This window comes from Pseudophryne corroboree, assembly GCF_028390025.1.
Source record: "Pseudophryne corroboree isolate aPseCor3 chromosome 8 unlocalized genomic scaffold, aPseCor3.hap2 SUPER_8_unloc_4, whole genome shotgun sequence".
NCBI classification, from domain to species: Eukaryota; Metazoa; Chordata; class Amphibia; order Anura; family Myobatrachidae; genus Pseudophryne; species Pseudophryne corroboree.
In genome coordinates this window covers 253,714-278,179 of record NW_026967622.1, presented here as the reverse complement: position 1 = coordinate 278,179, position 24,466 = coordinate 253,714, and the positions used below count along the sequence as shown (strand labels likewise).

Here is a 24,466-nt window from a genome sequence, read left to right as displayed (position 1 = left end):
GTAATTACTCATCGCCTCTGTTTCAGGAACAGATAAAGGGTAGGTGCGCCCCCTAGGTGGCTTCTTGCCAGGAAGGAGATCGATGGGACAATCCCATTCCCTATGGGGCGGTAGAATATCAGCAGCCTTTTCACAGAAGACGTCTGCGAAGTCTTGATAAACTGCTGGAAAACTTAGCTGTGACTTTACTTCGGTTGATTTAATGGGACACACTTGGGCTAAGCAGGATTGGTGACAATGTGAACCCCATGAGGTAAGCTGCAACGTTGTCCAGTTGAACTGTGGGTTATGTAGCTGGAGCCAAGGCATGCCCAAGACAATCTCCTGGGTGGCCTGAGGGATGACCAGGAACTTGATCAGTTCTGAATGAAGAAATCCAACTCCCAGAACCACTGGGGTAGTTTGATGTGAAATGTTCCCCTTAGAGATTCTACTACCATCCACAGCAGTAATGTATACAGGACAAGAAAGTTCACAGGTAGACAGACGAAATTTATTTACGGCAGCTTGGGTGATAAAATTTCCTGCAGCACCGCAGTCCACTAATGCTGACGCAGACTGGAGCCCAACGGAGGTTTCTAGCGTCACTGGAAGAATGAGGTCTTGTTGGGAAGGAGCTTGACTGAGAGATCCTAACTTGACTCCTCCCTTACAAGTCAGGATCTGGCGTTTCCCGAACGCATCGTGCAGGAGTTAATTTGATGACCCGCAGCAGCACAGTACAGGCAGAGCCTCTCCCGTATTCTTCTTGCCCGCTCTTCAGGGGATAGGCGGGACCTATTAATCTGCATAGGCTCGTCAGAAGAGGGAGACTGGAACTGTACAGGAGGTATGTACCTTGGTCTGCGAGACTCACTCCGAGCGCGTTCATTATTGCGTTCGCGGATGCGAGAGTCCAGCTTAATACATAGGGAGATCAAATCAGGCAGTTGAACAGGAATGTCACGGGTTGTCAATTCGTCCTTGATCCGATCCGAAAGTCCGTGCCAGAAGGCTGCTACCAGAGCTTGGTTGTTCCACTGGATCTCTGCAGCCAACGTCTGGAACTGGATGACATATTGTCCCATGCTTCGGTTACCTTGACGAAGTTGGATCAGGTCTGCCGAAGCTGATGTTGCTCGACCAGGTTCGTCAAAGATCCGTCTAAAGGTTGACACGAAGTCTGAGTAGTTGTTGATCAGAGGGTCAGCACGTTCCCACAGAGGAGACACCCAACTCAGAGCAGAACCAGAGAGTAAGGAAATGATATAGGCAACCTTGGACCTTGGTGTGGGAAAGTTATGTGGCAATAACTCAAACTGTATTTCACACTGATTGAGAAAGCCGCGACATAGTTTAGGACTGCCATCATATTTGCTCGGCACGGGCAGGTGCAGGCGTGATACTGGAACTGATGCAGCCGACGTAGAAGAATTTACAGCACTGGCAGGTGCTGGAGTAACTGGAACAGTAGGTGAAAGTACACTGGGCAGGGATTGCTGCAGTGTATCCAATCGGGAGGACATCCCTTGTAGAAAGTGAAGCATCTGCTGCTGCGCAACCTCTTGACCATCCAGACGGGAGACCAGATCTTGCAAGGCCTCTGACCCCACACTCCGTCCACCATCCGAGTCCATCGATCCTGGACTTACTGTCAGATTGTGTTCGGTCTGTGTCCCCGGAGGGGGCGCTAGTGGGTCAGTGGAGGTGGAAGGAAGGAAACGAGGAGGTTGAATAACGTTCCTGCGCATGAGCGCAAAGGTATTTTTATTAGGCAGATGTATAACAGTTATTGCAGCAGAAATAATAATAACAGGTGAAAAAAGTCAATCACTCAGTAATGAATCTGAAAGTCTATGGCAAATGAATGATAAATGAATTTGAGAAATAATATCCGGAATATAAATCAGAAGAGCAGAATGTCTTATGGAATGGTTCTGGCTTGGAAACCAGTGCAGGGTTAAAACGGGAAACTAGGCAGTAGATGATATGGCAAACCTGAGCATAAGCAGGAGACCGACTCACAGTGCAGGTGATGGGCACTGGCAGCAGCAAGCTGTGTCACAGGTGGAGGAAATGAACGCACCTGGAGTTTGTCTTCAACTGCAGGCTGAAGCACACAAGGTGGTGATGAGTGTGAGGCCTTATGCAGGTTGCAGGTATTGCTGAGCCTTGAAGTTCCACGGGAGAATGCAGAGTAACCAGGAGTATAATGTTCTTAGCAGAGAACCAGGAACTCAGGAGAGACAGGAACCGATCCTTTCATGTAGGTCGCAGATAGACACAAAGTCCAGGATGCCTGTGAGCTGTACCTGTAGCCTCCTATATACCCCATGGTACGCAGGGATTGGATGAGTGCAGGAAAGGTGGGTGCGGCCACGCACCGGATTGGCCGTAGCATACTGGCTATTGCAGACTGTCATGGCGGCGCCCACGCCGCGGCCCAGCGGGGACGCGGCGCGCTACACGCCTGCTGTCTCAGCAGTGCCCCCAGGATCCAGATGATGACCCATGGCAGGGGCATAGGCGGCCGGTGACCGCAGGGAGCCAGGACGGAGTCCGCAGCGGCGGACGGATGTCAGCCTGGTAAGTCGATTCCTGACATCCCTTACTTGGACGATATCCTGAAAGGGGCAAGTTTCCAGAGAACAGTTGGAGGTCGGAAAAGAACTATCTAAAGTAGTTCTACGACAGCACGAGTGGATTCTAAATATTCCAAAAATCGCAGCTGTTTTCCGATGATACGTCTGCTGTTCCTAGGAATGATTCTGGGCATAGTCCAGAAAGAGGTATTTCTCCTGGAGGGGAAAGCCAGGGAGTTATCCGACCTAGTCAGAAACTTCCTAAAACCAGGCCAAGTATCAGTGCATCAATGCACAGGAGTCCTGGGAAAAAGGGTGGCTTCTTACGAAGCGATTCCATTCGGCAGATCTCACGCAAAAACTTTTCAGGGGGATTTGCTGGACGAATGGTCCGGATCGCATCTTCAGATGCATCAGCGGATAACCCTGTCTCCAAGGACAAGGGTGTCTCTTCTGTGGGGGCTGCAGAGTGCTCATCTTCTAGAGGGCAGCACATTCAGCATTCAGAACTGTGTTCTGGTGACCACGGATGCCAGCCTGAGAGGCTGGGGAACAGTCACACAGGGAAGAAATTTCCAAGGAAGTGTGGTCAAGTCTGGAGATTTCTCTCCACATGAATATACTGGAGCTAAGGGCAATTTACGATGCTCTGAGCCTAGGAAGAACTCTGCTTCAAAGTCAACCGGTGCTGATCCAGTAGGACATCATCATGGCAGTCGCCCACGTAAACAGACGGGGCGGCACAAGAAGCAGGAGGGCAATGACAGCAAGGATTCTTCGCTGGGCGAAAGATCATGTGATAACACTGTCAGCAGTGTTCATTCCGGGAGTGGACAACTAGGAAGATTTCCTCAGCATGAATGAATTCCACCCGGAAAAGTGGGAACTTCATCTGGAAGTTTCCACATGTTTGTAAACCGTTGGGAAAGACCAAAGGTGGTTATGATGGCGTCTCACATGAAGCGCCAGGTCTAGAGACCCTCAGGCAATAGCTGGGACGCTCTGGTAACACCGTGGGTGTACCAGTCGGTGTATGTGTTCCCTCCTCTGCTTTTCATACCCAGTGTATGGAGAATGATAGGAAGGAGAGGAGTAAGAACTATACTCGTGGCTCCGGTTTGGCCAAGAAGAACTTGGTACCCGGAACTTCAAGAGATACTAGAAAGGATCTTGATTCAGCAAGAATCATGTCTGTTCCATGACTTACCGCAGCTGCGTTGACGCCAGGGCGGGTGAACGCCGGATCCTAAGGGAAAAAGGCATTCCGGAAGAGGTCATCCCTACCCTGGTCAGAGCCAGGAAGGAGGTGACCGCACAACATTATCACCGTTTAGGTGAAAATATGTTCCATGGTGTGAGGCCAGGAAGGCTCCACGGAAGAATTTCAACTAGGTTAATTCCTACATTTCCTGCAAACAGGAGTGTATATGGGTCTCAAATTGGGGTCCATTAAGGTTCAAATTTCGACCGGTCGATTTTCTTCCAGAAAGAAATTGGCTTCAGTTCCTGAAGTCCAGAAGTTGTTAAGGGAGTACTGCATATACAACCCCCTTTTGATGTCTCCAGTGGCACTGGGCGATCTCAACGTAGTTTGGGATTCCTAAAATCACATTGGTTTAAACAACTCAAATCTGTGGATTTGATATATCTCACATGGAAAGTGACCATGCTGTTGGTCCTGGCCTCGGCCAGGCGAGTGTCAGAATTGGCGGCTTTATCTCATAAAGCCATATCTGATTGTCCATTCGGACAGAGCAAAGCTGTGGACTCGTCCCCAGTTTCTCCCTAAGGTGGTGTCAGCGTTTCACCTGAACCAGCTTATTGTGGTACCTGCGGCTACTAGGGACTTGGAGGACTCCAAGTTGCTGGATGTTGTCAGGGCCCTGAAAATATAGTTCCAGGTCGGCTGGAGTCAGGAAATCTGACTTGCTGTTTATCCTGTGTGCACCCAACAAGCTGGGTGCTCCTGCTTCTAAGCAGACTATTGCTCGTTGGATTTGTAGTACAATTCAGCTTGCACATTCTGTGGCAGGCTTGCCACAGCAAAAAAATATGTAAATGCCCATTCCACAAGGAAGGTGGGCTCATCTTGGGCGGCTGCCCGAGGGGTCTCGGCATTACAACTCTGCCGAGCAGCTACGTGGTCAGGGGAGAACACGTTTGTAAAATTCTACAAATTTGATACCCTGGCAAAAGAGGACCTGGAGTTCTCTCATTCGGTGCTGCAGAGTCATCCGCACTCTCCCGCCCGTTTGGGAGCTTTGGTATAATCCCCATGGTCCTTTCAGGAACCCCAGCATCCACTAGGACGATAGAGAAAATAAGAATTTACTTACCGATAATTCTATTTCTCGGAGTCCGTAGTGGATGCTGGGCGCCCATCCCAAGTGCGGATTATCTGCAATACTTGTACATAGTTATTGCTAACTAAATCGGTTTAGTGTTATTGTGAGCCATCTTTTCAGAGGCTCCCCTGTTATCATACTGTTAACTGGGTTCAGATCACAGGTTGTACAGTGTGATTGGTGTGGCTGGTATGAGTCTTACCCGGGATTCAAAATTCCTCCCTTATTGTGTACGCTCGTCCGGGCACAGTATCTAACTGGAGTCTGGAGGAGGGTCATAGGGGAGGAGCCAGTGCACACCACCTGATCGGAAAGCTTTACTTTTGTGCCCTGTCTCCTGCGGAGCCGCTATTCCCCATGGTCCTTTCAGGAACCCCAGCATCCACTACGGACTCCGAGAAATAGAATTATCGGTAAGTAAATTCTTATTTTTAATATGTGCCGTGGTCCCGGACCCCTCCGGAGACCAGGGCAGGGAGGACAGCTCCCCGGCGCGCTCAGCAGAGTGGTGCGCGCCGAGGGAGAGGAGGCAGCCGCTGACCGCCGGAGTCCGGGAGCTCCGCTCCCGGCAGCGGTCAGTGTAGCCCCGGGCGCACTGGAGTGTGCGCGCCGGGGAGAAGGGTGAGCGCTGCGGCTGGGAGCTCGGCTCCCGCTGCAGTGCTCTAGGTGAGAGCCGCCGCTGGGGCCGGGAGCTCTGCCCAGCACGGGTGGCCAGCCGCAGCAGCCGGGACGGACGTCCCGGGCTGCTAGTCGGCGAGGGGGGTGCGCTGCAGCCCGGCTCCCCGCCGGACGCTGCAGCGAGGCTAACAGACAGGCGCCGCTCATGGGGGACCGGGCTAGCCGGCTCCCTAGCGGCGTGGGCACATTAGGCGGCCAAGCAAGATGATGAGCGCTGGGGTCCGGGAGCTACGCTCCCGGCGCCCCAGCACCACAACAAGCCAGGGTCACGGCGGCCGGGACAAGTGTCCCGGTCCGCCGGACTTCGGTACAGGGGGGTGCGGCGAGGCCACTGATTAGTGCCACCCTGGGGGGACAGGGAGAGCCAGCTCCCTGGAACCCCAGAGGCAGAAAAGCAGGCTGGAGGATGGGGGAAGCCAGCCCCATACCTCCAGCACACAGAGAGCCCTCGCAGCCAGGCTGCAGGGCTAGGGAAGGCACTGCAGTGCCTGAGTATGTAGAGTCTGTGCAGGGCACAGGCTCAGTGTATATTTAAAAGGGGAAATGTACAGTGTGATTTTAAAATGTAATGTATTTAAAGATAAAATGCACTTACTTGATTGTGTGTCCCAGGAGGGGGGAATCCATAGCTGTGCAGGCTGATGGATTCTCCCAGACCTTTTCCCTAAAAACGGAATGCTTTCCCATCCAGCCTCACAGTTCCAATGGGGACAGGGAGAAAGAGAAGCAGCTTAGCTATAAGACAAGCTGAGTGGTTTCTTGGAGCTCCATGGAGATCAGCCGTAGTGGACCAGAGACCTGGACCGGGGAGCCAGGCTGCCCAGCTCTGGAGCCCAAATCCAGGCTGCAGGCAGTGAGAAGGGGTCCCGGGCAGGTTTCTGGAAGTCAGTTTAGGAGGGAAAACCTCCCCCCAGCCAGACTGAACGGCACCGTGGGAGTAGCCTGCTCTCCCAGATGGGAGAGACAAAGGAGACCGGCCACTCCCCACTGTCCATTGGGGACAATGTTAGGTGTGCATGAGTCCAGAGCATGCACAGCTCATGGGTAAACATTGATTGGTTGTATACCACAGGGCGGGCTTACCCCCTGTGGTAGAGGGTCTTGGAGAGGGATAAAAGGAGGGGCAGTTGGCCCATAGGATTGTGTATTGTAACATCTTCTTCTGCTGAAACATCTTAATTGTATGCTGTTGCCCCTAGCAATAGGGAGGGGCCTTTTTAAAGGTTTTTGAGCAATAAACACCTTTGCCTCAAGAAGACTGCTTCATCTTGTGACCAACAGGGTTAGGCCAAACCTAGCCCCGTTCTCCGGCTGTCCTGGGAAGCACCTGACGTCTCCAAGCTCCGCCTTCCGCCAGCTACCGGTAGAGGCCTAGCAAGTGGCTAGTGGGGATTCGTCGACACCACACAGGGTGTGGTAAATCAGTGCGTCGGCACATACAGAGCAGAACCGTGGTTCCAAACGCCACGGCAGGTTAGGAGTTTGGTGGTGGCAGCGAGAACCCGCCCACAGCGCAGTGGGTGGAGTCAGTAACAGGCGGTTACTGACGGTAAGCGGGAATCCCCTATGTGGTCAGGCCTCGTGCGGCTTGACCTTCCATTCTGTGCGCAGTCAACGGGACGCGGAAGCTGCGAGTGCTTCCGTACGGTATCGTCCTGTCACAGAAATTGGTGGCATAGTGGTGGGATAATCCCAGGCGGCTTTTCATCACCTGATTGGAGAAGCCGAGTTACTCAGGAGAGGAGTAACTGCAGCGCAGGAGGACGCACAAGATGGCGGAATTCAGCGGAATGTCCAAGGAGGATCTGGAGATCGTATGCCAGGGGAAGGGTGTGGAAATCCCTTTCAACGCGTCCAGGAGCGTCATGCAGGCGGCGCTCAGGAGCTGGGAGGAGTCTCAGGTGGAGGTGGAAAACACTGACGGCGTCAGCATCGCAGAGGACGACCCAACAGTGGACCTTCGCACAGGACCGGTGAGATCCACAAGCCCCGCCCTCTCTCACAACAGCCATGTTTCCCAGCAATCCCTAGCAGGGCCAGGATCCCAACATCCCAGGGGGGGCGACCCGGATACCCTAGCAGATCGGCTAGCGGAATTGGGGGAAAGGGCAACGGAGCAAGAACGCATGCTTGTCATTCGGATGTGGCATGCGGAGCGGGCATCACAGGCCGTGGTACCCCGGGAGCCGTTGTCAGCTGTTGTACACAGATCAGGACGAGTTCAGTTTGCCAAGTTTGCAGACAGTGATGGGGACATTGATGGACATTTGCAAGTTTTGAAAGGACTTGTAAACTACATGATCTACCCAAGTCAGAGTGGGTGAGACACCTTGTGCCCACTCTGCATGGAGAGGCCTTGGAGGCCTATCGAGGAGTGGCAACGGAGGACTGTGGGAACTACGACGAAATCGAGAAGGCCCTCCTCCAGCGATTCTTCATCACTCCCGAGTCTTACAGGAAGAAATTCAGAGACTTGCCTAAGAATCCTAGCAGCACCCATGAGCAGTTCGCCACCCAGCTGCGGCAGTACGTGGTGAAGTGGGTGAAGGATTCGGAAGCCACTACATGGGACGCACTGATCGACCTGATCTGCAGGGAGCAGTTCTACCGCAGGTGCGCCCAAGAAGTGAAGGAGTGGGTGCTAGATCGGGAGCCACCCAGCTTAAAGATGGCTGCACAGTTAGCAGACAAGTATGTGGCAATTCGGCCACGGGGGCAGAAGCGCCCCGCTAGCAGCCAGCTCCAACAGACTGTACCACCAAGGGGACCACCCTCTTCAGCTCATCACCCCCAAAGACAAGCATCTTCCAACCCGGGTGCTCTTGGCCAGCAACCGCACCGCAGCGTCCCTGCAACTGATCAGAGATCATCGGTGCCACGACTGGAGAAGAAGTGCTTACGGCTGTGGGAAAATCGGACATCTGAGGATGAACTGTCCTGCATCCCAAGCACCCCAGACTCGTGCCCCAAATCCGAGTGCTGGAGACCGGCTCGCTTGTTTGACGAGAGGAGATGAGCCTACAGAGACTGTTCCCCCTCCAGTCAGTCCGATGGAGTGTGGCGAGAGACAGGTGCACTCTGCGGAGAGAGTCACCTGCATGGCCAAACAGCCCCTACACAACATGTGGAGGCACCTGCAGCCAGTCCACGTGGGACCCCTGCAGGGAGAAGGCCTAAGAGACTCTGGGGCCTCAATCACTGTGGTGAGCCCCCACCTTATAGATCCTGCTGCAGTATTGCAGGGTCGCACTGCCACGATCACCCTGGCAGAAGGAACAGAAAAAGCGGTTCCCATGGCAAGAGTCTACCTGGACTGGGGAGCTGGACCAGAGTTGCGAGAAGTTGCCGTCATGGATGGTCTCCCAACTGATGTGGTCCTAGGAAATGATCTGGGTGGTGGGATCGTCACTATGTTTGTTGGCGCCATTCCCCGGAGTCAAGTTCCAAAACCACCGTTGACATCAGCTACTCCAGCACAGCCCAGCCCAGAGGAAAAGACTACAGCTGCTAGACAACTGCCAACACAGCCAACCACAGCATCAACCAGCCCAGAGGAAAAGATCACAGCGGCTAGATCAGTACATCGACCCCGCATGCCTTTTGCCTCTGGTATGCCTACGTCCCCTAGCAACACAGAGGATGTCGGTTCCAGCTCGTGTGACCCTGTGGGGGTGCCCAATGATGTTCCTGACCCAAGTGGTTTGCCAACTCCGGCGGTGAGTATGAGAAACCACATTGACTTTTCCATGACTGACCCCTACCAGACTGACCCTAGTAGTCCCCCCCCTAGATCCCCCTGTAGAGTGTCCCAATTTAGGAGAGATTGAGGGCCACAGGCAGGAGTTTAGGGAGGCTCAACTCTCTGACCCATCCCCGAAAGGCATGAGGCGCCACTCTGGCAGCGGCCTTGACAGGGTTGGGGCGGGGAGGTTGACCTGGCGGGAAGGGTTAAGGTACAGGGTAGCCAGGAAAGTGGGAGGGGATAGACCAGATAGGGAATGTGTCCAACTGGTCCCCTCAGGGTACGTTCCTGTGCAACCGGTGTCGGTTGCCAGCGAAACCCCTTTGGACAGTAACCCGGAGACAGACCGTACCCTGAAGTGCCTGACACAGAGCTTACCCTGGTCTGGAATGTCGGATGACGCCCAGACCAACTGTAAGGCTGGTGCCATGCGTTGGCAGCCGGGGCACTCCAGCGGTTGTGTTGTCTCTGGGCCTCTGCCCATAGGAGAACCCTTGCAGCAAGTTGCTGTGGACATAGCAGGTCCCCTGCCTGTGCGCAGTAGATCGGGGAAGACACGCAGCCTCCCTGTAGTGGATGCCACACAGGATCCAGAGGCTGGTGGTCTGGCCGCCATCCCTGTGGCACAGGTAGCGGACGAGGAGGAAGGAGTAGGCCTAGGTGACAGGGTAGGTTTCCCGAGTCATAGGTCGACAGAAGAGGATTGGAGGGGCAGGTCTGACAGTTAGGGGAGACAGTTGCCAGGTAGGAATGACGGAGGTGCAGTGCCTGGGGCACCATGTGGGAGGAGACAGGGGTAGGCCCAACCCAGAGGGGGTGGAGGCAACCAGAGGCTGTCCCCGACCCACATCACCCAGACCGGTACTGACCTTAGAACCTGTAAGGCCCTACGGACATGTTGTCATTGACTTTAGTCCTGTAGTGAACCCCTTGACAGAGATGGCTAGGAAGGGCATTCCCAAGTCAGTGGACTTTGCACCCGCTTGCGAGTTGGCATTCCAGTCATTGAAGAAGACTCTGGTACCCGCTCCAGTGCTGATGGCGCACATTCTTGACCAGGACTGTGTGTTACGAACTATTGCACCACTGCACGGACTGGGAGCTGTACCGAGCCAGAAAGAGCCATATGGGCAGGAGCACCCTGTGGCCTGTTTGAGTAGAAAACTGCTATTGTGGGAGGTGGGGTATGCCACAGTTGGGACACCGTGGGTGGCACTTGTTTGTAACCGGCCCCCCACAGTGGTGACTTACCACCTACCTGTTAGGTGGCTGCAACCTACCTTGGGGGAATTGGACAGACTTTTGTGGTGGAGCCTTGAACTTGGACTTCAGGTGGACTATTTGAACATTGTGCACCTACGAAGAGAGGCCCACTACACTATGGATGAACTGTCTAGGCCAGAGCCTACACCCCCCAGGTAGCGTCCCCTTCACCCCAACGGACTGCGGGACCAGGACCCAAATCGTTGGGACATGGGTCCCTGGTTGACCCCGCTTGAATGGGGGGGGAGGAGTGTGGCCGGAGAGCCCCAGCCACGAGGCAAATGGCCGCCCTGGCACTGAAGGGGTTAATCCCTAGTGCCCGGCGCCATTTGCAAGGACAAAAGGGGCTCTTGGCGCCAAATTTGAAATATATTGTGGGCGCTAGGCGCCGTGTTTTATAAATGTGTTTAAAATGTATTTTAATATGTGCCGTGGTCCCGGACCCCTCCGGAGACCACGGCAGGGAGGACAGCTCCCCGGCGCGCTCAGCAGAGTGTGCGCGCGCCGAGGGAGAGGAGGCAGCCGCTGACCGCCGGAGTCCGGGAGCTCCGCTCCCGGCAGCGGTCAGTGTAGCCCCGGGCGCACTGGAGTGTGCGCGCCGGGGAGAAGGGTGAGCGCTGCGGCTGGGAGCTCGGCTCCCGCTGCAGTGCTCTAGGTGAGAGCCGCCGCTGGGGGCCGGGAGCTCTGCTCCCGGCGCCTCAGCCCAGCACGGGGTGGCCAGCCGCAGCAGCCGGGACGGACGTCCCGGGCTGCTAGTCGGCGAGGGGGGTGCGCTGCAGCCCGGCTCCCCGCCGGACGCTGCAGCGAGGCTAACAGACAGGCGCCGCTCATGGGGGACTGGGCTAGCCGGCTCCCTAGCGGCGTGGGCACATTAGGCGGCCAAGCAAGATGATGAGCGCTGGGGTCCGGGAGCTACGCTCCCGGCGCCCCAGCACCACAACAAGCCAGGGTCACGGCGGCCGGGACAAGTGTCCCGGTCCGCCGGACTTCGGTACAGGGGGGGTGCGCCGCTGCGTGCGGCGAGGCCACTGATTAGTGCCACCCTGGGGGGACAGGGAGAGCCAGCTCCCTGGAACCCCAGAGGCAGAAAAGCAGGCTGGAGGATGGGGGAAGCCAGCCCCATACCTCCAGCACACAGAGAGCCCTCGCAGCCAGGCTGCAGGGCTAGGGAAGGCACTGCAGTGCCTGAGTATGTAGAGTCTGTGCAGGGCACAGGCTCAGTGTATATTTAAAAGGGGAAATGTACAGTGTGATTTTAAAATGTAATGTATTTAAAGATAAAATGCACTTACTTGATTGTGTGTCCCAGGAGGGGGGAATCCATAGCTGTGCAGGCTGATGGATTCTCCCAGACCTTTTCCCTAAAAACGGAATGCTTTCCCATCCAGCCTCACAGTTCCAATGGGGACAGGGAGAAAGAGAAGCAGCTTAGCTATAAGACAAGCTGAGTGGTTTCTTGGAGCTCCATGGAGATCAGCCGTAGTGGGACCAGAGACCTGGACCGGGGAGCCAGGCTGCCCAGCTCTGGAGCCCAAATCCAGGCTGCAGGCAGTGAGAAGGGGTCCCGGGCAGGTTTCTGGAAGTCAGTTTAGGAGGGAAAACCTCCCCCCAGCCAGACTGAACGGCACCGTGGGAGTAGCCTGCTCTCCCAGATGGGAGAGACAAAGGAGACCGGCCACTCCCCACTGTCCATTGGGGACAATGTTAGGTGTGCATGAGTCCAGAGCATGCACAGCTCATGGGTAAACATTGATTGGTTGTACACCACAGGGCGGGCTTACCCCCTGTGGTAGAGGGTCTTGGAGAGGGATAAAAGGAGGGCAGTTGGCCCATAGGATTGTGTATTGTAACATCTTCTTCTGCTGAAACATCTTAATTGTATGCTGTTGCCCCTAGCAATAGGGAGGGGCCTTTTTAAAGGTTTTTGAGCAATAAACACCTTTGCCTCAAGAAGACTGCTTCATCTTGTGACCAACAGGGTTAGGCCAAACCTAGCCCCGTTCTCCGGCTGTCCAGGGAAGCACCTGACGTCTCCAAGCTCCGCCTTCCGCCAGCTACCGGTAGAGGCCTAGCAAGTGGCTAGTGGGGATTCGTCGACACCACACAGGTGTGGTAAATCAGTGCGTCGGCACATACAGAGCAGAACCGTGGTTCCAAACGCCACGGCAGGTTAGGAGTTTGGTGGTGGCAGCGAGAACCCGCCCACAGCGCAGTGGGTGGAGTCAGTAACAGGCGGTTACTGACGGTAAGCGGGAATCCCCTATGTGGTCAGGCCTCGTGCGGCTTGACCTTCCATTCTGTGCGCAGTCAACGGGACGCGGAAGCTGCGAGTGCTTCCGTACGGTATCGTCCTGTCACAGGTACGCTGGCCAGTGGCACTGGCTGGTGGGAGATGGGGGCTGCCCGCGGGTGTCTGGCCATGCACACAGAGAGGAGGGAGGGCTGGGTTTGCCTCGGCGGGAGAGGCAAACCCAGCCCTCCTGTCTCTCGAAGAGGAGGGGAGATGCGGCGGCTGACAACTAAGGACGGACGAGGTGGGCGGGCGGGACGGACGAGGTGGGCGGGACAGATGGGGCGGTACAGACGGGGCGGGCCACGGAGGTCTCTGTCTCTCATGCAGGGAGACAGTGTGACTGTGATTAAGCACACTGGATTACTGCAGTAATGTGTCCGGTGGCTTGGCGGGGTCCGGCGGGCAGCAAAGTGCGGGGCGGGAGGGCGCACACAAATGGGCAGGGCGGCATTCAGGTGTCTAAAAAAGGGGCAGGGCGCAGCGCCCTGTGAAAGACACCTAGAGTGAACACTATGATACATGACACCTGTATACTGTGTGTGACTGAGGCTGTATACGGAGCACAATGTGACCAGGACACACCAGGAGACTGCGCTGAGTAATGTGATATGTGACACCTGTATACTGTGTGTGACTGAGGCTGTATACAGAACACAATGTGACTAGGACGCACCAGGAGACTGCGCTGAGTAATGTGATATATGACACCTGTATACTGTGTGTGACTGAGGCTGTATACGGAGAACAATGTGACTAGGACGCACCAGGAGACTGCGCTGAGTAATGTGATATGACACCTGTATACTGTGTGTGACTGAGGCTGTATACGGAGCACAATGTGACTAGGACGCACCAGGAGACTGCGCTGAGTAATGTGATATGACACCTGTATACTGTGTGTGACTGAGGCTGTATACGGAGAACAATGTGATAGGACGCACCAGGAGACTGCGCTGAGTAATATATGTGACACCTGTATACTGTGTGTGACTGAGGCTGTATACGGAGCACAATGTGACTAGGACGCACCAGGAGACTGCGCTGAGTAATGTGATATATGACACCTGTATACTGTGTGTGACTGAGGCTGTATACGGAGCACAATGTGACTAGGACGCACCAGGAGACTGCGCTGAGTAATATATGTGACACCTGTATACTGTGTGACTGAGGCTGTATACGGAGCACAATGTGACTAGGACGCACCAGGAGACTGCGCTGAGTAATGTGATATATGACACCTGTATACTGTGTGTGACTGAGGCTGTATACGGAGCACAATGTGACTAGGACGCACCAGGAGACTGCGCTGAGTAATGTGATATATGACACCTGTATACTGTGTGTGACTGAGGCTCTATACGGAGCACAATGTGACTAGGACGCACCAGGAGACTGCGCTGAGTAATATATGTGACACCTGCATACTGTGTGTGACTGAGGCTGTATACGGAGTACAATGTGACTAGAACGCACCAGGAGACTGCGCTGAGTAATGTGATATATGACACCTGTATACTGTGTGTGACTGAGGCTCTATACGGAGCACAATGTGACTAGGACGCACCAGGAGACTGCGCTGAGTAATGTGATATATGACACCTGTATACTGTGTGTGACTGAGGCTGTATACGGAGAACAATGTGACTAGGACGCACCAGGAGACTGCGCTGAGTAATGTGATGACACCTGTATACTGTGTGTGACTGAGGCTGTATACGGAGCACAATGTGATAGGACGCACCAGGAGACTGCGCTGAGTAATATATGTGACACCTGTATACTGTGTGTGACTGAGGCTGTATACGGAGCACAATGTGATAGGACGCACCAGGAGACTGCGCTGAGTAATATATGTGACACCTGTATACTGTGTGTGACTGAGGCTGTATACGGAGCACAATGTGACTAGGACGCACCAGGAGACTGCGCTGAGTAATGTGATATATGACACCTGTATACTGTGTGTGACTGAGGCTCTATACGGAGCACAATGTGACTAGGACGCACCAGGAGACTGCGCTGAGTAATATATGTGACACCTGCATACTGTGTGTGACTGAGGCTGTATACGGAGCACAATGTGACTAGGACGCACCAGGAGACTGCGCTGAGTAATATATGTGACACCTGCATACTGTGTGTGACTGAGGCTGTATACGGAGCACAATGTGACTAGGACGCACCAGGAGACTGCGCTGAGTAATGTGATATATGACACCTGTATACTGTGTGTGACTGAGGCTGTATACGGAGCACAATGTGACTAGGACGCACCAGGAGACTGCGCTGAGTAATGTGATATATGACACCTGTATACTGTGTGTGACTGAGGCTCTATACGGAGCACAATGTGACTAGGACGCACCAGGAGACTGCGCTGAGTAATGTGATATGTGACACCTGTATACTGTGTGTGACTGAGGCTGTATACGGAGCACAATGTGACTAGGACGCACCAGGAGACTGCGCTGAGTAATGTGATATGACACCTGTATACTGTGTGTGACTGAGGCTGTATACGGAGCACAATGTGACTAGGACGCACCAGGAGACTGCGCTGAGTAATGTGATATGACACCTGTATACTGTGTGTGACTGAGGCTGTATACGGAGCACAATGTGACTAGGACGCACCAGGAGACTGCGCTGAGTAATATATGTGACACCTGTATACTGTGTGTGACTGAGGCTGTATATGGAGCAGAAAAGAACTTGTATTGGGGAAAGAAGCTGCAGCTGTTACATTGTAGCACTTTGTGTACAGACTCGGAGACTCAGTCGCACACAGATATACAAGTGTCTTATCACATGACTCATTCTCCTGTACTCTAGCTGTATAGCAGTGCGACTAAGACTCAACAAATTAGTAATAAAGACGTCCGATGCTGGTGGCGTCCCGTAGGACCTGGCGTGGTCGGAGTGGCTGTTGGCAGGACGGCAGCGATGACGTATGCGGACACATCTGTCATACATTAGATAAGCGCGGTGGTTGGTTGGAATGAGAGTCTGGTAATGTATGGGAGCAAATGACAATCGGCCAACGCTGGAAAACAAGTGACATAAATCTGCCTTGGAGGTCAATCCCGGTGTCGGGGTCGTCAGGTCCCCGGGATTTTAGTCTGAAATTGCTGGGATTTGGATCCTAAGATTGGCGCTTCCAATTACTGGGATTTGGGGATGTCATCGCATGCGCATTTATTTATGCCGCAGCGCTGACCACCTGCAGCAGATGGCTCAGACACTGCCCGGGTCCCCTGCCCCCGGCTGTACGCAGCATGACGTGATGTCAGAGGTCAGGCTGCGCCGCTCACCTGCAGCATGAGAGAGGAGGTAGAGTCACTGGGCACGGGCTGTTTGGGGGGGAGGGAAAATGGGGAGGTATGAAATAATAATTTTTTTTTATCCTGAATCCTGGGAATGAGAAAATGGCCTGGGATTGGCTTCCCTAAATCTGACCCCATGGATCACCTGATTCTCATTCCAACCAACCACCTAGCTGGAGGCAAGCTGGTCTGTTATTTGGCCAGCGCGGCACACGTGGGCTTGGCAGGTGTTCCAGCAGAAGATCGCCTGTTGCCGCAGTCACACGAGTCCCGGGAATAGACATTATGGAGAATGACCGCACGCTGCGGGATAGCGGAGATTGAGATTCTCTATCACTAATCGAGGGAGCGTGTTTGACCGTGATTTCTCCGGTTTATCTAACCATGGTTCATACACCCTATACCGTAACACGGGCTGAGCACCCGCTTATCAGCAAATTAAAGCGATAGCCGTATAGGGCGTAGCCGGCTCTACTACACTACGGGGCCGATGTATTAACCTGGAGAAGTGATAAAGCAATGAGAAGCGCAAGGTGATCATTACGGGTTTTAAAAATGACAGTTAGGAGCTGATTGGCTGGTGCGTTATCACCGTGCACTTATCACTGCTGTATCACTTCTCCAGGCTTAGTACATCTGTCCCAGTGTGAGACGAGCTCAGCGGCTTATTAGTGCATTGATCTAGGGCCAGACGCTGGTCACGCAGAGCCCGTCGCAGGCGGATCATCCACTGATCCATGGAAAGTGATGATGTCTGTGCTGGAGTTATTGTGCGTTGTATAGCGCTGGCAGCGTCCGCTGCACTCTACAGCTGGGAACAAGCAATGTAAGAAACCTGGTAATAACCGGTAATCGCCTATAGTTACCGCAGGTACGAGGGTTATAGCAGCTTCCACTCCGGACGAGGAGCAGACGCCTATTCATTCAGTCCTGCAGCGATTTCACAGATTTATTCCAGGTCCGGGAAATGGTGAGATACATACAGGAGCCAGCACTGCGTCCCAGCAGCCAGAAACACAGAACGTGGCCAGAGGTAAGAGGGCCCTGCCTGCCAGTGTGTCCTGTGTGCACCGTCAGTCAGGGCGTGTGTGGGGGCAGTCAGTATGTGTACGGGCGCAGTCAGTGTGTGTGTGTGTGTGTGTGTATGGGTTATTGCTTTATGGAATCTTATTTATGAATATTAATATTTAATATATCATATATGTATTTAATATATGGATATATTTCAATTAATATGCATTTATCATATATATCTGCAAATATATTATGTCAGGCTTACTAAGTGGCTGAAAAATATATGCAGTCCTTATATATATGACTTATGAAATTATGAAGTTAAGATTCCTTAAAGAGAGTTCAAGCTTGAATATTACCGCTCTTTTTATATGATTCTTTATTTACAGGCAGATCAAATCGTACAGAATAAGATATACACAGTAGTGATATATATACTAATTATTATATTATATATGCTTCCTTCGTTACATAACATAAAACAACATGACATAAGTTTCACAAACAGTTTCAATTGCTAACATAAAATGTATACTTGCAAGTTACAAATCCTTTCCTTCTGCATCTCTCCTTCCCCTCTTCATGACTTCTTCTCTTCCTGACCGACCTTCCTTCTCCTCCTTCCTTCTTCCTCCCTTCTCCTCCTTCTTCCTCTAACTCCTAACTACAAGTCTGGTCTTTTTATCTCATATTTTACCAATTCAAACTATCATATTCTCATAGTTTCCAATGGAATAGGTAATTATAGGTTTGTCAGATTCCAAGGTGTAATAAAACAAACATTGAACTGGGCTGTCGTGTCCTGTTCACGGAGGCATGGTGTCATAAAAGTGTGGTGTCCACACTGCCTTAAGCAAGTATAGTATTGTAAAATCTGGAATGTCTTTTCATCCAAAGTTCTGTTGTATTGACAAGTTTTCCTGGGGTGGGTTACACCATGTTTTATCAATGGATGTGATCTCTTTTCATAGTAGTTAATTTATGCTCCCTAGCTTTTAACCTTCACTGGACAATAGACAAACCAGTAGATTCTGATCTACTGTAAGCACACCTGTGAATTCCAATGACCAACAGAGCTCTGTCACATACCTATTATTATCATTTATGGCCTAATACCTTTTCTCTACAATGACTCTTGATCTTACTGTAACCTCTCTGGCCTTATTTATGACTAGAGCAGAATAAACCTGTTCCCTACACTATTTTTTACCATCTTGCAGTAAAACACAAATATACAGTATATCTATATAAACACATACACAAACCTAATTTCTTAAATCAGCTAAACATTACCTCATACATTCAAACTTATTTCATATCTATTCCTTACTATATATATGTCCACTATGGTAACATCGCCTATTTATAATGAATTATATTTTGATTCAGACAACATCTATTGCCCTAATATTAGACTAAGTGCAGACAATTACCTATAAGGCAACAGGGTGCAGTCAGTTTGTGTGTGTGTGTGTGTGTGTGTGTGTGTGTGTGTATATATAGGCGCAGTCTGTGTGTATGTATGGGCGCACTCTGTGTGTGGGTGCAGTCTGTGTGTGTGTATGGGCGCAGTGTGTGATGTGGGCGCAGTCTGTGTGTGTGTGTATGGGTGCAGTCAGTTTGTGTGTGTGTGTATATAGGCGCAGTCTGTGTGTGTGTATGGGCGCAGTGTGTGATGTGGGCGCAGTCTGTGTGTGTATGGGCGCAGTGGGTGTAGTGAGTGTGTGTATGGGCGCAGTCTGTGTGTATGGGCACAGTCTGTGTGTGTGTATGGGCACAGTCTGTGTGTATGGGCACAGTCTGTGTGTGTGTATGGGCACGCGCAGTCTGTGTGATGTGAGTGTGTGTGTAGGCGCAGTCTGTGTGTGTGATGTGAGTGCAGTGTGTGTGTATGGGCACAGTGAGTGTGTGTGTGTGTATGGGCACAGTTATTGTGTGATGTGAGTGCAGTCTGTGTGTGATGTGAGTGTATGGGCGTAGCGAGTGTGTGTGTGTATGGGCACAGTTATTGTGTGATGTGAGTGCAGTCTGTGTGTGATGTGAGTGTGTGTATGGGCGTAGCGAGTGTGTGTGCGCGCAGTCTGTGTGTGTGTATAGGCGCAGTTAGTGTGTGATGTGAGTGCAGTGTGTGTATGGGCGTAGTGAGTGTGTGTGATGTGTGTGCAGTGTGTGTGTGGTCTGTGTGTGTGTATTGGCGCAGTCTGTGTGTGATGTGAGTGCAGTGTGTGTATTGGCGTAGTGAGTGTGTGTGATGTGAGTGCAGTGTGTGTATGGGCGTAGTGTGTGTGTGATGTGAGTGCAGTGTGTGTGTGATGTGTGTGGTCTGTGTGTGTGTATTGGCGCAGCCTGTGTGTGATGTGAGTGCAGTGTGTGTATTGGCGTAGTGAGTGTGTGTGATGTGAGTGCAGTGTGTGTATGGGCGTAGTGAGTGTGTGATGTGAGTGGTCTGTGTGTGTGTATTGGCGCAGCCTCTGTGTGGGCGCAGGCTGTGTGATGTGAGTGCAGTGTGTGTGTGTGTGTGTGTGATGTGAGTGCAGTCAGTGTGTGTGTGTGATGTGAGTGCAGTCAGTGTGTGTGTGATGTGAGTGCAGTCAGTGTGTGTGTGTGATGTGAGTGCAGTCAGTGTGTGTGTGTGTGTGTGTGTGATGTGAGTGCAGTCAGTGTGTGTGTGATGTGATTGCAGTCAGTGTGTGTGATGTGAGTGCAGTCTGTGTGATGTGAGTGCAGTCAGTGTGTGTGTGATGTGAGTGCAGTCAGTGTGTGTGTGTGTGTGATGTGAGTGCAGTCAGTGTGTGTGTGTGTGATGTGAGTGCAGTGTGTGTGTGATGTGAGTGCAGTCAGTGTGTGTGTGATGTGATTGCAGTCAGTGTGTGTGTGTGTGATGTGAGTGCAGTCAGCGTGTGTGTGATGTGAGTGCAGTCAGTGTGTGTGTGATGTGAGTGCAGTCATTGTGTGTGTGATGTGAGTGCAGTCAGTGTGTGTGTGTGTGACGTGAGTGCAGTCAGTGTGTGTGTGACGTGAGTGCAGTCAGTGTGTGTGTGTGTGACGAGTGCAGTCAGTGTGTGTGTGATGTGAGTGCAGTCAGTGTGTGTGTGTGTGTGATGTGAGTGCAGTCAGTGTGTGTGTGTAGTCAGAATGTAGCGTGCTGCTGATACATGTACAAGTTGTTATGCTACGGGCTGAGCTGCTGGTAGCGTCTAGATCAGTATTTCCCAACCTCGGTCCTCAAGGCACACTAACAGTGCTGGTTTTAGTGATATCCAGGCTTGAACACAGGTGACTTAATTAGTACCTCAGTTATTTTGATGTAACCATCTGTGCTGAAGCCTGGATATCACTAAAACCTGCACTGTTGGTGTGCCTTGAGGACCGTGGTTGGGAATGCCTGGTCTAGATTCTCTTCGTGCAGAGGACCTTTCTCATAACCCCCTGGGTCCATGTCACAATCTATTTGGAATAGAAAAGTGTGGCGAGCGTCCAATGCTTCATAGAAAAAAAAAATACCCCAAACGGACGGAGAACGAAGAAAACATTTAGGAGCTGTAAGGGCGGAAGTTCTCTCCTGCCCACTCATTTTGTCACGTCCAGGTCCTTTGCACGAAGGCAACAGACACAACCCTGAGCTGCTGACTCTCCCTTAAGCAAGATGGCCGCTGTCGCACAGTAATGACTACGCCAGGCGCAATGACAACCTATTGGTCAGGTGATTACGATGAGCTGTCACTGTCAGTGTGTTACCACGCCCACCCGCTCTTATTGGTCGCCGCTATTCTCACGGTCAGTGGACGAGGTTTATAACTATCTTTCCCGCCCAGTCCCAGAGATCCCGCCCCTGCACGCTGATTGGTGCAATGCTTCTACAGTGCGCCATCCCTGTAGTGTAATTGGATGATAGTGAGCGGCCCTGGTGTGATTGGCTGGAGCCTTTGTAGTGATGACTGGTCCTCTTCTCCAATGTGTCCCCGCCGAGCCGCTCGCAGTCCCCGGAATAGTGAGGGCACCCCCAGCCTTCGGGCCCCGAGACTGTGGTCCCTCCTTGTGTTCGGGGCGGGGGTGCTGCTGGGGGCTGGGCTATTGCTAAGGGAGAGCCTGACACCTGAGAGGGATGAGAGCAGGAGAGACGTCCGGGGCCAGGAGGTGAGAGAGCCCGGTGTGCTGCCCTATGCCTCTATATACCGTGTGCTGCCCTATACCACCATATACTATGTGCTGCTATGTGCTACCCTACTCTACCTCCATATACCACGTGCTGACCTGTGCTACCCTATACCCCACTGTACCTCCATGTACCATGTGCTGCCCTATACTCTCATATGCCTCCGTATACCCTGTGCTGCCCTATACCCCTACTGTACCTCCATATACCATGTGCTGCCCTATACCACCATATACCATGTGCTGCCCTATACTCTCCTATGCCTCCGTATACCCTGTGCTGCCCTATACTCTACTGTGCCTACGTATACCCTGTGCTGCCCTATACTCTCCTGTGCCTCCGTATACCCCTACTGTACCTCCATATCCCATGTGCTGCCCTATACCACCATATACCATGTGCTGCCCTATACTCTCCTATGCCTCCGTATACCCTGTGCTGCCCTATACCCCTACTGTACCTCCATATTCCATGTGCTGCCCTATACCACCATATACCATGTGCTGCCCTATACTCTCCTATGCCTCCGTATACCCTGTGCTGCCCTATACCCCTACTGTACCTCCATATTCCATGTGCTGCCCTATACTCTCCTGTGCCTCCGTATACCCTGTGCTGCCCTATACCCCTACTGTACCTCCATATTCCATGTGCTGCCCTATACCACCATATACCATGTGCAGCCCTATACTCTCCTGTGCCTCCGTATACCCTGTGCTGCCCTATACACCTACTGTACCTCCGTATACCGTGTGCTGCCCTATATCACCATATACCACGTGCTGACCTGTGCAACCCTATACCCCTACTGTGCCTCCGTATACCCTGTGCTGCCCTATACCCCTACTGTACCTCCGTATACCCTGTGCTGCCCTATACTCTCCTGTGCCTCCATATATAATGTGCTGCCCTATACTCTCCTGTGCCTCCATATACCGTGTGCTGACCTGTGCTACCCTATACCCTTACTGTACCTCCTATACTCTTCTGAGCCTCCGTATACCATGTGCTGCCCTATACCCCTACTGTACCTCCATATTCCATGTGCAGCCCTATACCACCATATACCATGTGCTGCCCTATACTCTCCTGTACCTCCGTATACCCTGTGCTGCCCTATGCCTCCGTATACCGTGTGCTGCCCTATGCCTCCGTATACCGTGTGCTGCCCTATACCTCCGTATACCGTGTGCTGCCCTATGCCTCCGTATACCATGTGCTGCCCTATACCACCGTATACAATGTGCTGCCCTATACCCCTACTGTATCTCCATATACCATGTGCTGACCAATGCTACCCTATACCCTACTGTACCTCCGTATACCCTGTGCTGCCATATGCCTCCGTATACCCTGTGCTGCCCTATACCTCCATATACCATGTGCTGCCCAATGCCTCCGTATACTGTGTGCTGCCCTATACCACCATATACAGTGTGCTGCCCTATGCCTCTGTATACCATGTGCTGCCCTATTCAACCATATACTATGTGCTACCCTATTCCCACAATGTACCTCCGTATACCGTGTGCTGCCCTATGCCTCCGTATACCGTGTGCTGCCCTATGCCTCCGTATACCATGTGCTGCCCTATGCCCCCGTATACCATGTGCTGCCCTATGCCTCCAGATACCGTGTGCTGCCCTGTGCCTCCGTATACCGTGTGCTGCCCTATACTCTACTGTGCCTCCGTATACCCTGTGCTGTCCTATACTCTACTGTGCCTCCGTATACCCTGTGCTGCCCTATACTCTACTGTGCCTCCGTATACCCTGTGCTGCCCTATACTCTACTGTGCCTCCGTATACCCTGTGCTGCCCTATACTCTACTGTGTCTCCGTATACCCTGTGCTGCCCTATGCCTCCGTATACTGCGTGCTGCCCTATACCACCATATACCACGTGCTGACCTGTGCTACCCTATACCCCTACTGTACCTCCGTATACCGTGTGCTGCCCTATACTCTCCTATGCCTCCGTATACCGTGTGCTGCCCAATGCCACCGTATACCCTGTGCTGCCCTATACTCTCCTATGCCTCCGTATACCCTGTGCTGCCCTATACTCTCCTATGCCTCCCTATACCCTGTGCTGCCCTATGCCACCGTATACCGTGTGCTGCCCTATACTCCTGTGACTCCATATACAATGTGCTGCCCTATACTCTCCTGTACCTCCGTATACCGTGTGCTGCCCTATACCCCCGTATACCGTGTGCTGCCATATACCCCTACTGTACCTCCGTATACCGTGTGCTGCCCTATACTCTCCTATATATCATGTGCTGCCCTATACCACCATATATCATGTGCTGCCCTATGCCTACATATACCACAAGCTGACCTATGCTACCATATACCCCTACTGTACCTCCATATTCCATGTGCTGCTCTGTGCTACCCTATACCCCTACTGTACCTCCATATACCATGTGCTGCTCTATGCTACCCTATACCCCTACTGTACTTCCATATACCTTGTGCTGCTCTGTGCTACCCTATACCCTTACTGTACCTCCATATACCATGTGTTGCTCTGTGCTACCCTATACCCCTACTGTACCTCCATGTACCATGTGTTGCTCTGTGCTACCCTATACCCACTGTACCTCCATATACCACGTGCTGCTCTGTGCTACCCTATACCCCTACTGTACCTCCATATACCATGTGCTGCTCTGTGATACCCTATACCCCTACTGTACTTTAATATACCATGTGCTACCCTATACCCACTGTACCTCCATATACCATGTGCTGCTCTGTGCTACCATATACCCCTACTGTACCTCCATATACCACGTGTTGCTCTGTGCTACCCTATACCCCTACTGTACCTCCATATACCATGTGCTGACCTGTGCTACCCTATACCTCTACTGTACTTTCATATACCATGTGCTACCCTATACCCCTACTGTACTTTAATATACCATGTGCTACCCTATACCCACTGTACCTCCATATACCATGTGCTGCTCTGTGCAACCATATACCCCTACTGTACCTCCATATACCACGTGCTGCTATGTGCTACCCTATACCCCTACTGTACCTCCATATACCATGTGCTGCTCTGTGCTACCATA

The 24,466-nt window shown here is 52.4% G+C and overlaps 1 protein-coding gene across 2 annotated transcripts in view; it reads left to right on the top strand.

Moving 5' to 3' along the window:
- The first annotated feature begins 21,090 nt into the window (after positions 1-21,090).
- Positions 21,091-24,466, top strand: part of QPCTL (glutaminyl-peptide cyclotransferase like) — a 149,070-nt gene continuing 145,694 nt past the window's right edge. The window contains exon 1 of one of the 2 annotated variants that reach the window (XM_063950472.1): positions 21,091-21,359. In XM_063950472.1, coding sequence (XP_063806542.1) covers positions 21,111-21,359 — 249 coding nt within the window. In that variant the 5' untranslated portion in view covers positions 21,091-21,110. The remainder of the gene's footprint in view (positions 21,360-24,466) is intronic. The other variant, XM_063950473.1, reaches the window with a different exon arrangement.